The sequence below is a fragment of the Bactrocera tryoni genome, unplaced genomic scaffold (assembly GCF_016617805.1).
Source record: "Bactrocera tryoni isolate S06 unplaced genomic scaffold, CSIRO_BtryS06_freeze2 scaffold_7, whole genome shotgun sequence".
NCBI lineage: Eukaryota > Metazoa > Arthropoda > Insecta > Diptera > Tephritidae > Bactrocera > Bactrocera tryoni.
This window is the reverse complement of record NW_024396366.1, coordinates 16,373,338-16,388,665: the sequence shown is the minus strand read 5'-3', so window position 1 is coordinate 16,388,665 and position 15,328 is coordinate 16,373,338. Positions and strand designations below refer to the sequence as shown.

General features: G+C 40.3%; 1 protein-coding gene across 4 annotated transcripts in view; it reads right to left on the bottom strand.

Annotated features, from left to right (window-relative positions):
* LOC120781407 (FERM domain-containing protein 5) overlaps nucleotides 1–7,279 on the bottom strand; it is a 206,475-nt gene extending 199,196 nt beyond the window's left edge. For 2 of the 4 annotated variants that reach the window (XM_040113620.1, XM_040113622.1), the window contains exon 1: nucleotides 6,996–7,276. In XM_040113620.1, the coding sequence (XP_039969554.1) occupies nucleotides 6,996–7,082 (87 nt within the window). In that variant the 5' untranslated portion in view covers nucleotides 7,083–7,276. Of the gene's footprint in view, nucleotides 1–6,995 lie in introns of all 4 variants that reach the window. The other 2 variants (XM_040113621.1, XM_040113617.1) reach the window with 2 other exon arrangements.
* Between the last annotated feature and the right edge of the window lie 8,049 nt (nucleotides 7,280–15,328).

Here is a 15,328-nt window from a genome sequence, read left to right as displayed (position 1 = left end):
TTGCCATTCGAACTTCTTCATGGTCGGGCAATGGAACGTCTGCTCCATCGTCAGCGATTGGGGAATCGGGTTCGCCGTCTCCTGGCGTTATACTTTCACTGCCATTTAGCAGGCTGGAGAAGTGTGCCCTTCATAACTTTAGTATGCTCTGGGCATCGGTCGTTGGATCGCCTTGGGGGGTTCTACAAGTGTAAGCTCCGGTCCTGAAACCTTCTGTTAGCCGTCGCATCTTTTAGTAGAATTCTCGAGCGTTACCCCTGTCGGCCAGCTTATCAAGCTTTTCATACACACGCAATTCGGATTTTTTCTTTTTCTATCTGCAAATGCGTCTCGCTTCCCTCTTCAACTCTCAGCATCTATCCCGTCCCGCACGTGTTGCGGGCGAACGTAACGTTGCGAGGTTGGCAGTCTGTTTTCTCTCCGCTGCGACACGGCACTCCTCGTCGTACCAGCTATTCGTTTGTATTGTCCGAAAACCAATGGTTTCGTTTGCAGCTGTACGTAAGGAGCATGAAATGCTGTCACACAGTTATCTTATACCGAGTTGTTGATAAGTGCTCTTAGGCAGCAGGAGTGCAAGCCGAGTAGAAATTCGTTTGGCTGTCTGTTGTTATTGCAGCTTTTCGACGTAGGACCTTCCTTGTGTTTGTTGACGTGCATTTTTTGCTGCACAGAGGCGGGTGCTAATCTTGGCTGCAACAAGATAGTGGTCGGAGTCGATGTAAGGACATCGGAGCGTACGCACGTCTAGAACACTGGAGACGTGTCTTCCGGCTATCACAACATGATCGATCTGATTGGTTGTTTTTCGATCCGGAGATAGCCAAGCAGCTTGATGATTTTTTCTATCCTTGAATCTAGTATTTTAGATAACCATATTTCGGGACCCGGCTAAGTCGATCAGCTTCAACATAATTGGGGATGTTTCCTCGTGGAAGCTGAAGTTACCGACTGTTATGCCATGCCAATCCTTCGAGTCTTTTGGTAATTTTTCATTCGTAGTGTTTTTTCCGTGCCGAGCCCCCAACCCAGCGCACAACCCTGCGGAGGGTATGTTTCGCCTTTTCACTTTAGATCGCCTTCAAACGAATATTTTCTGAAACCGGAAGTCGTGAGCTACTTAAGTCATATGAAAAAGAATCATTTCTGGCCACTCCCAAGTGAATGGCAATCAGAGAATTTTCCTCACGTGCGTGAATTTTTATACTCTCGCAACAATGTTGCTAACGAGAGTATTATAGTTTTGTTCACATAACGGTTGTTTGTAAGTCCTAAAACTAAAAGAGTCAGATATAGGGTTATATCTACCAAAGTGATCAGGGCGACGAGTAGAGTCGAAATCCGGATGTCTGTCTGTCCGTCCGTCTGTCCGTCCGTCCGTCCGTCTGTCCGTCCGTCCGTGCAAGCTGTAACTTGAGTAAAAATTGAGATATCATGATGAAACTTGGTACACGTATTCCTTGGCTCCATAAGAAGGTTAAGTTCGAAGATGGGCCAAATCGACCACTGCCACGCCCACAAAATGGCGGAAACCGAAAACCTATAAAGTGTCATAACTAAGCCATAAATAAAGATATTAAAGTGAAATTTGGCACAAAGGATCGCATTAGGGAGGGGCATATTTGGACCCAATTGTTTTGAAAAGTGGGCGTGGCCCCGCCCTACTAAGTTTTTTGTACATATCTCGGAAACTACTATAGCTATGTCAACCAAACTCTACAGAGCCGTTTTCTTCAGGCATTTCCATATACAGTTCAAAAATGGAAGAAATCGGATAATAACCACGCCCACCTCCCATACAAAGGTTATGTTGAAAATCACTAAAAGTGCGTTAACCGACTCATAAAAAACGTCAGAAACACTAAATTTTACGGAAGAAGTGGCAGAAGGAAGCTGCATCAGGCTTTTAAAAATTGAAAATGGGCGTGACGCCGCCCACTTATGGACCAAGAACCATATCTCAGGAACTACTAGACCGATTTCAATGAAATTCGGTATATAATGTTTTCTTAACACCCTGATGACATGTACGAAATATGGGTGAAATCGGTTCTAACCACGCCTTCTTCTAATATAAAGCTATTTTGAATTCCATCTGATGCCTTCTCTGTATAATACAGTATAAACATTAGGAACCAATGATGATAGCGGAATAAAACTTTACAAAAATACGGTATTTGAAAAATATTTAAATGACGAATAATGAAATCTCGATTATCACTTTACCATGCGAGAGTATAAAATGTTCGGTGACACCCGAACTTAGCCCTTCCTTACTTGTTACACATGATTTCATCCTCCGTGTCATGAATAGCACGTTCATTATTGACTTCCAAAGCTTGAAAAGAATCTAGTTTGCTGCTAAAGACATATGGCTTCCAATAGCATCACAAGAAGTATTCTAATGTTGTTAAATCATAACTTTTTGGCGGTCAATAAATGCCACATTTTATTGAAATAATCAAATCTCCAAACTTTTCTCGCAATAATTCGGTTATTGTACGTGCTGTGCGGTAAGTAATCCCGTCTTGTTTGAACCAGATATTGTCAAAATCAATTTCTTTCAATTCGTCTTTTTAATTGGCGTAGACACCGCTTACGCGATTATAGCCAAGTTAACAACAGCGCGCTTATTTCTTCTTTTCGCTACGTGGCGCCAATTGGATATTCCAAGCGAAGCCAGGTCCTTCTCCACTTGGTCCGTCCAACGGAGTGGAGGTCTTCCTCTTCTTCTGCTTCCCCCGGCGGGTACTGCGCCGAATACTTTCAGAACTGGAGTGTTTTCATCCATCCGGACAACATGACCTAGCCAGCGTAGCCGCTGTCTTTTAATTTGCTGTACTATGACAATGTCGTCGTATATCTCGTACAGCTCATCGTTCCATCGAATGCGATATTCGCCCTGGCCAATGCGCAAAGGACCATAAATCTTTCGCAGAACCTTTCTCTCGAAAACTCGTAGCGTCAACTCATCGGTTGTTGTCATCGCCCAAGCCTCTGCACCATATAGCAGGACGGGAATTATGAGCGACTTATAGAGTTTGGCTTTTGTTCATCGAGAGAGGACTTTACTTTTCAATTGCCTACTTAGTCCGAAGTAGCACCTGTTGGCAAGAGCAATCCTGCGTTGGATTTCCAGGCTGACATTGTTGGTGGTGTTAATGCTGGTTCCTAAATAGACGAAATTATCTACAACTTCAAAGTTATGACTGTCAACAGTGACGTGAGAGCCAAGTCGCGAGTGCGACGACTGTTTGTTTGATGACAGGAGATATTTCGTTTTGCCCTCGTTCACTGCCAGACCCATTTTCTGTGCTTCTTGTCCAGTCTGGAGAAAGCAGAACTAACGACGCGGGTGTTGAGGCCGATGATATCAATATCATCGGCATACGCCAGCAGCTGTACACTCTTATAGAAAATGGTACCTTCTCTATTTAGTTCTGCAGCTCGAACTATTTTCTCCAGAAGCAGGTTGAAGAAGTCGCACGATAGGGAGTCGCCTTGTCTGAAACCTCGTTTGGTATCGAACGGCTCGGAGAGGTCCTTCCCGATCCTGACGGCGCTTTTGGTGTTACTCAACGTCAGTTTACACAGCCGTATTAGTTTTGCGGGGATACCAAATTCAGACATCGCGGCATAAAGGCAGCTCCTCTTCGTGCTGTTGAAAGCAGCTTTGAAATCGACGAAGAGGTGGTGTGTGTCGATTCTTCTTTCACGGGTCTTTTCCAAGATTTGGCGCATGGTGAATATCTGGTCGGTTGTTGATTTTCCAGGTCTGAAGTCACACTGATAAGGTCCAATCAGTTTGTTGACGGTGGGCTTTAATCTTTCACACAATACGCTCGATAGAACCTTATATGCGATGTTGAGGAGGCTAATCGCACGGTAGTTGGCGCAGATTGTGGGCTCTCCTTTTTTATGGATTGGGCATAGCACACTTAAATTCCAATTGTTGGGCATGCTTTCGTCCGACCATATTTTACAAAGAAACTGATGCATGCTCCTTATCAGTTCTTCGCCGCCGTGTTTGAATAGCTCGGCCGGCAATCCGTCGGCCCTGACGCTTTGTTGTTCTTCAGGCGGGCGATTGCTATTCGAACTTCTTCCTGATCGGGCAATGGAACGTCTGCTCCAACGTCATCGATTATGGAATCGGGTTCGCCTTCTCCTAGCGTTGTGCGTTCACTGCCATTCAGCAGGCTGGAGAAGTGTTCCCTCCATAATTTAAGTATGCTCTGCGCATCGGTGACTAGATTACCTTTGGGGGTTCTACAAGAGTATGCTCCGGTCTTGAAACCTTCTGTAAGCCGCCGCATTTTTTCGTAGAATTTTCGAGCATTATCCCTGTCGGCCAGCAAATCAAGCTCTTCGTACTCACGCATTTCAGCCTCTTTCTTTTTCTGTCTACAAATGCGTCTCGCTTCCCTTTTCAACTCTCGTAATCTATCCCAACCCGCACGTGTTGTGGTCGATCGTAACGTTGCGAGGTAGGCAGTCTGTTTTCTCTCCGCTGCGACACGGCACTCCTCGTCGTACCCTTTGTTCTTTTGTACTTTCCGAAAACTAATGGTTTCGGTTGCAGCTGTACGTAAGGAATTTGAAATGCTGTCCCCCAGTTCCTTTATACCGAGTTGTTGACGAGTGCTCTCAGAGAGCAGGAGTGTAAGCCGAGTAGAAAATCGTTCGGCTGTCTGTTGTGATTGCAGTTTCTCGACGTCGAACCTTCCTTGTGTTTGTTGGCGTGCGTTTTTTGCTGCACAGAGGCGGGTGCGAATCTTGGCTGCAACAAGATTGTGGTCGTAGTCGATGTTAGGACCTCGGAGCGTACGCACGTCTAGAACACTGGAGACGTGTCTTCCGTCTATCACAACATGACCGATCTGGTTGGTGGCTTTTCGATCCGGAGACAGCCAGGTAGCTTGATGCATCTTCTTGTGCTGGAATCTTGTACTACAGATAACCATATTTCGGGCAACGGCGAAGTCAATCAGCCTCAACCCATTTGGGGATGTTTTGTCGTGGAGGCTGAATTTACCGACCGTAGTGCCAAAGATACCTTCTTTGCCCACCCTGGCGTTAAAGTCGCCAAGCACGATTTTGACATCGTGGCGGGGGCAGCTCTCATAAGCGCGTTCCAAGCGCTCATAGAAGGCATCTTTGGTCACATCGTCCTTCTCTTCCGTCGGAGCGTGGGCGCAAATCAGCAATATGTTGAAGAACCTCGCTTTGATGCGGATTGAGGCTAGACGTTCATTCACCGGAGTGAATGATAGTACTCGGCGGCGGAGTCTCTCTCCCACCACGAATCCAACTCCAAACTTGCCCTCTTTTATATGGCCACTGTAGTAAATGTCACAAGGACCTACTCGTCTCTGTCGTTGTCCCGTCCATCGCATTTCTTGGACGGCGGTGATGTCACCCTTTATTTTCGCGAGGACATCAACCAGCTGGGCAGCGGCACCTTCCCAATTAAGGTTCCGGACATTCCATTTCATTCCAGACATTCCTTGTTTCGTTTGCCATGGTCGTCATCAAAAGGGGGGTCTCTCATCCGAGGCTGTCGTTTAGATTTCATTGGGGGGGCTTTTTACGTGGCGGGTCCCAAACCCAGCGCACAACCCTATGTAAGGGATGTTTCGCCTTCTCACATTAGTAATGAGCTGCTTGAGCCATGTGTAAAAGAATCGCTTCTGGCCACTCCCAAATGAAAGGCGATCAGAGAACTTTCCTCACTTGCGCGAACTTCTTCTTTCAATTACTGCCATAAAAAGTTCGTTATCATCGGTCTACATATGTATACAGCTTTCCATTAACAATAACAGTCTAATCAGCTTTATATCGACAAAAAAGTACGAACCGATGATTCCACCCGACCAAAAAACCGCACCAAATTTTAAATTTAGGTGTTCATGAATAAATTTTGGATTTTCTTCGCACCAAACATTTTTGTTTATTTACCACACCTCTCAGAAGAAAGTGAACCTCATAAGAGAAAATGATTTTTTTAAATATTTATAATTATTATTTTGATAATAAAATTAAATAATTCCTAAACGTTATTACAGCGTACAATTTTCGGTGAGGAAATTGCAGAAATTACTGAATACAATGATACAGAGCATGACAAGTTCTGTATTAATTCGGTTTGCATAACATTTTAGAATTTAAGTGGAAATTCGACGTACGCTACGTCGCCGTAAATGCTGAACGGTAAAAAAACGCGCTGCTTAACGCGTATGCCAATTAATAAGATACCAAATTAAAATTTTTTTATTCAGTTTCTTCGAATAATGTGTGTATGTATATTGGTTTAAGCCCTTCGTTACTTGTTTTAAATTCAAATACACCTAATTCCGTTTTTAAACGGTCTTTATTTAACATGGTTTGAAAATAATAAAATTTTAAATTTGTTGCACGATTTTATTTCATTTAGCACAATTGAAATTTTTTTGGGCATAAATTTTATTTGTCAGATTTATTTTTGCGAAATATGTTCATATTAGAAATTTAGAGGAATTATCTTTTTGTGGATACTAGAAAATTTACAGGTCAGAGCAATTGTAAATAACACAAATTTAGGAGAACGATCAATGAGTTTATTACAAGTTTTTTTGGAACCAATCTAGCTTGTAAAAACAGAATTAAAAGTATGTGTGAATGTGAATTAAATAAGCGGAAATACATATTTGACCGACTAAATAAGTCGATGAAAATAAGTTCATTGAAATGAAATTATTGAATTTCGTAAAGCTTTAAATATTTGACACAAAAAATTACATTTAGTCACCTGAGAGAAATATAGGTATGTGTATGTATATAATGTATGCATATATAAGTATAGTAGAAGTTATCTTTCTATATTCGTTGCTAATTGTACAATTGTTATATTTCTTTTTATTTTTTTATTATCCACGAATATATTTATTGTCTAGCTCTGCCCTTCTCAAGACATTATAATCAATACATAAGGAGAAAAATCTTTAATATGTACTAACCAAAAACTCATACTCAACAGCATTGAAGTCTTCAAAGAGGCGTACGATACATTTGTGAACGCCAATTTCTGTCTTTTTTTTAAACATTATATTATACTATATTATTTGACTTTAATATTTTTGGATTCTTAATTTAACAGTGATAAAGTTAACGTTGCACTGCAAACACTTTTTAACTTTTCACTCTATTTAGTTAACCCTTATGTGATCCTATTCAAAAACCTAAATGTATGCTTTATTGGTATGTATATATATATATATGTATATACTTATGTATGTATAGCGAAATATTGGTTACCAGCCTCACTTTTCAACTTTTTAATAATGTGATTTAGAATGACAGATGTTCCAGTCGTAATATTAAGAGAAGTTAACCCTATGATTATTTCTATTTACTAAAACATTTAGGCTGTTCACGAAAAGGTGGTTATCGGGTTATGGGGTTATGTGATTAAGTAAACAACAACAAAATGCGGTATGACAAAATAACCAACTTGACCAACCTAGACCCTTGTTTACAGATTATGTGGTTGTTTGCTTATTTCCAGTGTTAGAAAGTCGTTGGAATTTTACTAAATGACAGCACAAAAAATAAATGAAACTAAGCGAATGGCAATTCCATTTAGATTTTCTTATTGGAAAATCTGCTATTAACAGCTGTTTTTTGTTTACAATCAGCAAATTAAAACCGAAATAAAAAGCATCGAAAAGCATCACCAAGCATCAAAAATCATCAATAATTATCAAAAATTATTATTTATACAAAGAATTTCTTGAACCCTTAAAATTCGGATTACTTAATAAGCACATACCTTCCATAAAGTCCATTTCCTGAATAGCAGAACTTATTTTAAATTCGACTATTTTTATACTCTCGCAAAAATGTTGCTAAGGAGAGTATTATAGTTTTGTTCACATAACGGTTGTTTTTAAGTCCTAAAACTAAAAGAGTCAGATATAGAGCTATATATATCAAAGTGATCAGGGTGACGAGTAGAGTTGAAATCCGGATGTCTGTCTGTCCGTCCGTCCGTCTGTCCGTCCGTCCGTCCGTGCAAGCTGTAACTTGAGTAAAAATTGAGATATCATGATGAAACTTGGTACACGTATTCCTTGGCTCCATAAGAAGGTTAAGTTCGATGATGGGCAAACTCGGCCCACTGCCACGCCCACAAAATGGCGGAAACCGAAAACCTATAAAGTGTCATAACTAAGCCATAAATAAAGATGTTAAAGTGAAATTTGGCACAAAGGATCGCATTAGGGAGGGGCATATTTGGACGCAATTTTTTTGGAAAAGTGGGCGTGGCCCCGCCCCCTACTAAGTTTTTTGTACATATCTCGGAAACTACTATAGCTATGTCAACCAAACTCTACAGAGTCGTTTCCATCAGGCATTTCCATATACAGTTCAAGAATGGAAGAAATCGGATAATAATCACGCCCACCTTCCATACAAAGGTTATGTTGAAAATCACTAAAAGTGCGTTAACCGACTAACAAAAAACGTCAGAAGCATTGAATTTTTCGGAAGAAATGGCAGAAGGAAGCTGCACCCAGGTTTTTTTTTAAAAATTGAAAATGGGAGTGGCCTCGCCCACTTATGGACCAAAAACCATATCTCAGGAACTACTTTATCGATTTCAATGAAATTCGGTATATAATATTTTCTTAACACCCTGATGACATGTACGAAATATGGGTGAAATCGGTTCACAACCACGCCTTCTTCCAATATAACGCTATTTTGAATTCCATCTGATGCCTTTTCTGTATAATACGAGTATATACATTAGGAACCAATGATGATAGCGGAATAAAACTTTACAAAATACGGTATTTAAAAAATATGTAAATGACGTATAATGAAATCTCGATTATCACTTTATCGTTCGAGAGTATAAAATGTTCGGTGACACCCGAACTTAGCCCTTCCTTACTTGTTCTTTTTAAACTTTGTTTAGGCATTTTATAAGGAGGAATTTCATTGAACTAAAATTGTAAACAATGAACAGCTGTTTGTGTAAAAATAAGCAAATAACCATACATAGGATGTTCACGGAGCACAGAGGTTATTTTTAATTTAATAATCACACAACCCGATAACTACCTTACCGTGAACAGCCTAATTAATTTTTTTTTTTTAATGGCGTAGACACTGCTTACGCGGTCATAGCCGGTTACTAAAATATTATTCAATTAAAATATATATACAGTTCTTTAATGAATTTAATTAGATTCAAAACCTCCTTTTATCTATCTGCTTCTTTTTAATTGGCGTAGACACCGTAGACATCGCGATTATAGCCGAGTTAACAACAGCGCGCCAGTCGTTTCTTCTTTTCGCTACGTGGCGCCAATTGGATATTCCAAGCGAAGCCAGGCCTTCTCCACTTGGTCCTTCCAACGGAGTGGAGGTCTTCCTCTTCCTCTGCTTCCCCCGGCGGGTACAGCGTCGAATACTTTCAGAGCTGGAGTGTTTTCGTCCATTCGGACAACATGACCTAGCCAGCGTAGCCGTTGTCTTTTAATTCGCTGAACTATGTCAATGTCGTCATATATCTCGTACAGCTCTTCGTTCCATCGAATGCGATATTCGCCGTGGCCAACGCGCAAAGGACCATAAATCTTTCGCAGAACTTTTCTCTCGAAAACTCGTAACGTCGACTAATTGGTTGTTGTCATCGTCCAGGCCTCTGCACCATATAGCAGGACGGGAATTATGAGTGACTTATAGAGTTTGGTTTTTGTTCGTAGAGAGATGACTTTGCTTCTCAATTGCCTACTCAGTCCGAAGTAGCACCTGCTGGCAAGAGTTATCCTGCGTTGGATTTCTAGGCTGGCATTGTTGGTGGTGTTTACGCTGGTTCCAAGATAGACGAATTTATCTAGGACTTCAAAGTTATGACTGTCAACAGTGACGTGAGAGCCAAGTTGCGAGTGCGACGACTGTTTGTTTGATGACAGGAGATATTTCGTCTTGCCCTCGTTCACTACCAGATCAATCATCGGCAAACGCCAGCAGCTGTACACTCTTATAAAAGATGGTACCTTCTCTATTAAGTTCTGCAGCTCGAACTATTTTCTCCAGAAGCAGGTTGAAAAAGTCGCACGATAGGAAATCGCCTTGTCTGAAACCTCGTTTGGTATCGAACGGCTCGGAGACGTCATTTTCGATTCTGACGGAGCTTTTGGTGTTGCTCAACGTCAGTTTACACAGCCGTATTAGTTTTACGAGTATACCAAATTCAGACATCGCGGCATAAAGGCAGCTCCTCTTCGTGCTGTCGAAAGGAGCTTTGAAATCGACGGAGAGGTGTCAATTCTTCTTTCACGGGTCTATTCCAAGATTTGGTGCATGGTGAATATCTGTTCGGTTGTTGATTTGCCAGGTCTAAAGCCACACTGATAAGTTCCAATCAGTTGGTTGACGGTGGGCTTTAATCCTTCACATAATACGCTCGATAGAACCTTATATGCGATGTTGAGGAGGCTAATCCCACGGTAGTTGGCGCAGATTGTGGGGTCTCCTTTTTTATGGATTGGACATAGCACACTTAAATTCCAATCGTTAGGTATGCTTTCGTCCGACCATATATATATCATTATTAGTTCTTCGCCGCTATGTTTGAATAGCAGGGCCAGTAATCCATCGGCCCCCACCGCTTTGTTGTTCTTCAGGCGGGTAATTGCTATTCGAACTTCTTCATGGTCGGGCAATGGAACGTCTGCTCCATCGCCATCGATTGGGGAATCGGGTTCGCTTTCTCCTGGCGTTGTGCGTTCACTGCCATTCAGCAGGCTGGAGAAGTGTTCCCTCCATAATTTAAGTATGCTCTGGGCACCGGTGACTAAATCACCTTTGGGGGTTCTACAAGAGTATGCTCCGGTCTTGAAACCTTCCGTAAGCCGCCGCATTTTTTTGTAGAATTTATTTACTTATTTATTTAGTAAAGTCTATGAACATTACTTCTTACAGACTAATGAAAAACTAGGATACATACTAGAATTCTAAAAAAATTAAATTACAAGAACACGACTAGATAACTTAAACTAGAAAACAGAATTGAGGGTATTAATGAAGGATACCGTAGAGTGAGAAAAATCAAGAAGAACTTTCTCGGAAATCGAGTTAAACTCCCGCATAACCCTCTTGAAAGGAGCATATTTAGCAAAATTAGTACTTTCCTTTTTGTAATAAAATGGGGAAATGGATCTGAGAAAACGCTGGGGAGTATTGAAGTTAAGTTAGGTTAGGTTTAGGTTTAGATTAATAAGTAGGGACAGTCAATATCACAGTTAAAGACAAATGAATGGGAGAGAACGGACCGTCGATTTTCCAGTGATTTAAGATGTAAAAGCGGAGCGGAGAGCATATTTAAGAGAGATCTTTTGAACGCGCTCGATCCTGTTAATTGACGATATGAAAAGTATCAATATCACATTGAAGTTTGAGTACATCTTATGTGTTTTTGATTAATGCAAGAATTTTTAAGTCATCTGCATATAACAGAAAGTTGGCGAAAGAGAAGCAACAGGAAATGTCATTGATAAACAGCACAAAGAGAAGTGGACCCAAGGCGCTTCCTTGTGGGACTCCGAAGACGCAATGAATGAATCAGATGACACTCCATCGACAGTGACAACGCATCGTCTGTTTTGCAGATATTATTTAATCCACTTCAAGAAGACCGAGTGAAACCCTAGAGATGATAATTTTTTAATTAGAATATTGTGTGATACTTTATCAAAGGCTTTAGAGAAATCTGTGTAGACACAATCAGTGGAGCGCCCAGAGAAAAACCCATGCTGATTGACATTAATTATTAATTTTACTGCCAAAAATAATTTATTTTTAAGAGAACACTCAAAAATTTTCGAAATAGTAGAAAGTTTAGAAATAGACCTGTAATTGGAGACATCATCTTTTCTACCACCTTTATGAATAGGGGTAATGTACGTCAATTTCTAGTTAGAAATAAAATCCCCGGTGGCGAGAGACTTATAATTCGAAATAGTAGAAAGTTTAGAAATAGGCCTGTAATTGGAGACATCATCCTTTCTACCACCTTTATGAATAGGGGTAATGTACGTCAATTTCTAGTTAGAAATAAAATCCCCGGTGGCGAGAGACTTATTGAAGATAAGCATGAGAGGATACAATAAGGCAGTACAATTTTTTATAAGTACGGGCGGAAGCCCGTCCAAATTCAATTTGGACGAAGACTTAATATCACAAATAGCCTTGGCAATATCGTCCTGCGAAAGACACAGTGAGCCAAAATTTATGGATGGGAAGTTATCAGCTGAAAAAGTGGAACTAGTACCAGGATCATCTTGAACATAGTTCGATTTGGAAAATTCAGCGAACAAATTTGAGATTTCGACCGGAGTGCATGACGACTTATCACCCCAGCGTAAAGCAGAGGGAATGGCCGAACACGCTCTTTTAGATTTTACAAAGCTCCAAAAGAACTTACGGTTCGACTTAATTGAAGACTCCGTATTATTAATAAACCTTTAATAGAGGAGATTATCCAATTTATTAAACAGTTTTTTGTAGTGCTGATATTGAACATAGGAAACATGAGATTTAGTTGAAGAGAATTTTCTATAATATTTATTTCTAAGATTTTTTTAGACGTTTAAGGTAAGGGTTTTAGGTTTGAGCGGGATATTATAATGACAAAATTCCTGAATTGATTTCTTAAAAATGGAGAAACTATTAGCTGTATCAAGACCCGATAGTAAATCATCCCATTTAATTTCAAAGAGCTGATTGTTGAGTCGTTCAAAGTCACAAAATGCAAAATTAAAACCAAGCTCATCAATAGGTTTAACAGGAGCGAAAAGATAAGTATCCACCTCTAACGCTAACGGAGAATTATGGATGGTGGCTGGAGTAATTGAAGAGAATCCATCCAGAAACCTTAATTTTAAATTATCACTGAGAAAGACTAAGTCAAGAAATCGATCGAGACTATTTGAATATGAGTTGATTTGAATCAGATTGAGACCAAGCAAGCTATCATTGAGAAATAACTCCTGAGGAGACGAAAAATTTGAAGGAATAAGAGCAGGACTATTGGAACGGTTGCCAGACGATATTTCTTAAATTAAATTCACCCAAAACACAAATATTATTCTCTTTCACCTTATTTAATACCAGCGAGGAAATATTATTTGCGTGCAACTTATACAACTCTAGCGGACTATTAGGAGAGATGTATGAGACTGCAATGAACAGAGCAGCATTGACACAGATACATAGTTGGTCCAGAATAGAATCTTCATTCTCAAGCATAATTAAGCGAGGATGATATTTGCGATGAACTGCTAAGAGAACTCCACCTCCTCTTAGACAGCCAGTATTTTCGTGATCTCTGTCCTTGCGGAAGACATAATAGAGATTTGAATCAAAGTATTCGCTATCAAAATAACTAGAATTCAGCCAAGTCTCAACAATAACGATAATATCAAAATCCAAACGTGAAGAAAAATTGCGAATAATACATATTTGATTTACACCTAATACCCGATAAATTTTGGTAGTAGACCTTAAGACAAGAGCCAGTTGAGGAAGGTGCAGAAAACCCATGAGTAGAATCGCGATTAATAGGCGCTTCAATTAATCTGCAGCGCTGTTTTCCCCTCTCTTTGAAAAAAACTTAAAGGGGCACAACTTAATGCCAGAAGGCCACACTGAAGAGGAGAAAACGGCACTAAAAAAGATGGGGACACACCTAGCCTAAAGTTTATCCTCTTAAGATTATTAATAACGGTATCTTTCTTAATTAATTTATAACATAGAAGATGCTCTCTATCAACATTAGCATGTTTAACAACAAAAGATATAATATCTTCTTCAGTGACTGAGCTCTTAAAGGCAGATAAGTGAATCCATTTCTTGGGTATGACGACATCAAGATCAACTTTGGCATTAACACCAACAACAGTTGAAGTGGCTGGGGAGTTTTTGTTCCTGGTACTCACTTTTAACTTCAAATTTCTGTTAGCAGTAATTGAAGTAGAAGAGTTTAGGTTAACAGAATCATCAACAGCAACTGATTGAGCCGCATTGACAGCGACGGAGGGACGATCTGGTTTAGCAGCAACTGTTGAATTGTTTTTGGCTTTCGAATGAGTGTTGATATTCCTAGCAACAGCGTCAGCATATGTATTGGCATAATTAACAGCATTGGTAGCAGCAGGAGGTCTAACCGCAGGAGCACAGTAATCCACGCTGACAATACCAGAAGAAACTGAAACAGCAACGTTGGACGAGGCTGTATTTGTACCATTGACAGCAGCCGTAGAGAGAGTGGAGCCAGCAGCAGACGGAGCGGAAGAGATTGCTTTCGGTGTAGAGGGAGCGAGATAATCCATACTCACTTCCAATACCAGATAATTAAGCACCGCATTTACATTAATAGGATTATTAGGCTCCAACAAAGGTTCAGTTACTTCCTTGTTTAATTGACCATTGCGCACTAATGCCGACGCAGGCGGCGAACGAATGGAATTTCTCCGAACAACCGCGCACACTTTACAATAAAAAGCATTTCTGGATTTCAGCAAAAAATCGACATCAGCCTGTGATAAATTCACACACCACAAGTGGACGAATTGATTACACTATGGCAGCTGATCTTGGGCTGAGCACGATCAACTCTCTGGCCACAAACACACAGCATTAATATATGTAGATTAAATAATAGAACGCGGAGCAGAGAAAAAATACGTCCGTTTACAGTGACGACCGATTACGAATCGATTTATGGCTTTTTTTGTTAGATAGACGCATCCTTAGCTGCTTAAGGCTTCCAAATCTTTCTTTTAAAAGCCCAAAACAATGCTCTACTCTCACCCGATATTTGGGCGTTTCCATCCAACTGTCTTGTTTTGCTTCTGTAAGGGTTCATTAACGTTCCAGATAAAGGGTATTCCGAGTCCCCAGCAATCCATTGCTGTGAAGAAAAATACTGCTAATTTTGGTGAAAAAGGTGACCAACCACAACATGTCGAATTACTCGTTTATAGTCACAAACTATTTGTGCTTTTATTGAATATATGTGATTTCTGGAGAAGTATGATGTATGGTCTTCAATTGGCGATTCTGTTAATTTAATCTCGGTTCCATCAATATATCCAATACAAAACGATAACTCATCAAAGGTATCCGATACTATTTTCGATCGTTCAACCTCATCGAGCCAATATATGTATATACTTAGATTGATGACGCAAGAACACTCTAAAATTTGTCACAATTTTTATATATGCTGCGCTTTCTCCCGACGAACCCAATCGAAACCCTAATTGCAATTCGACAG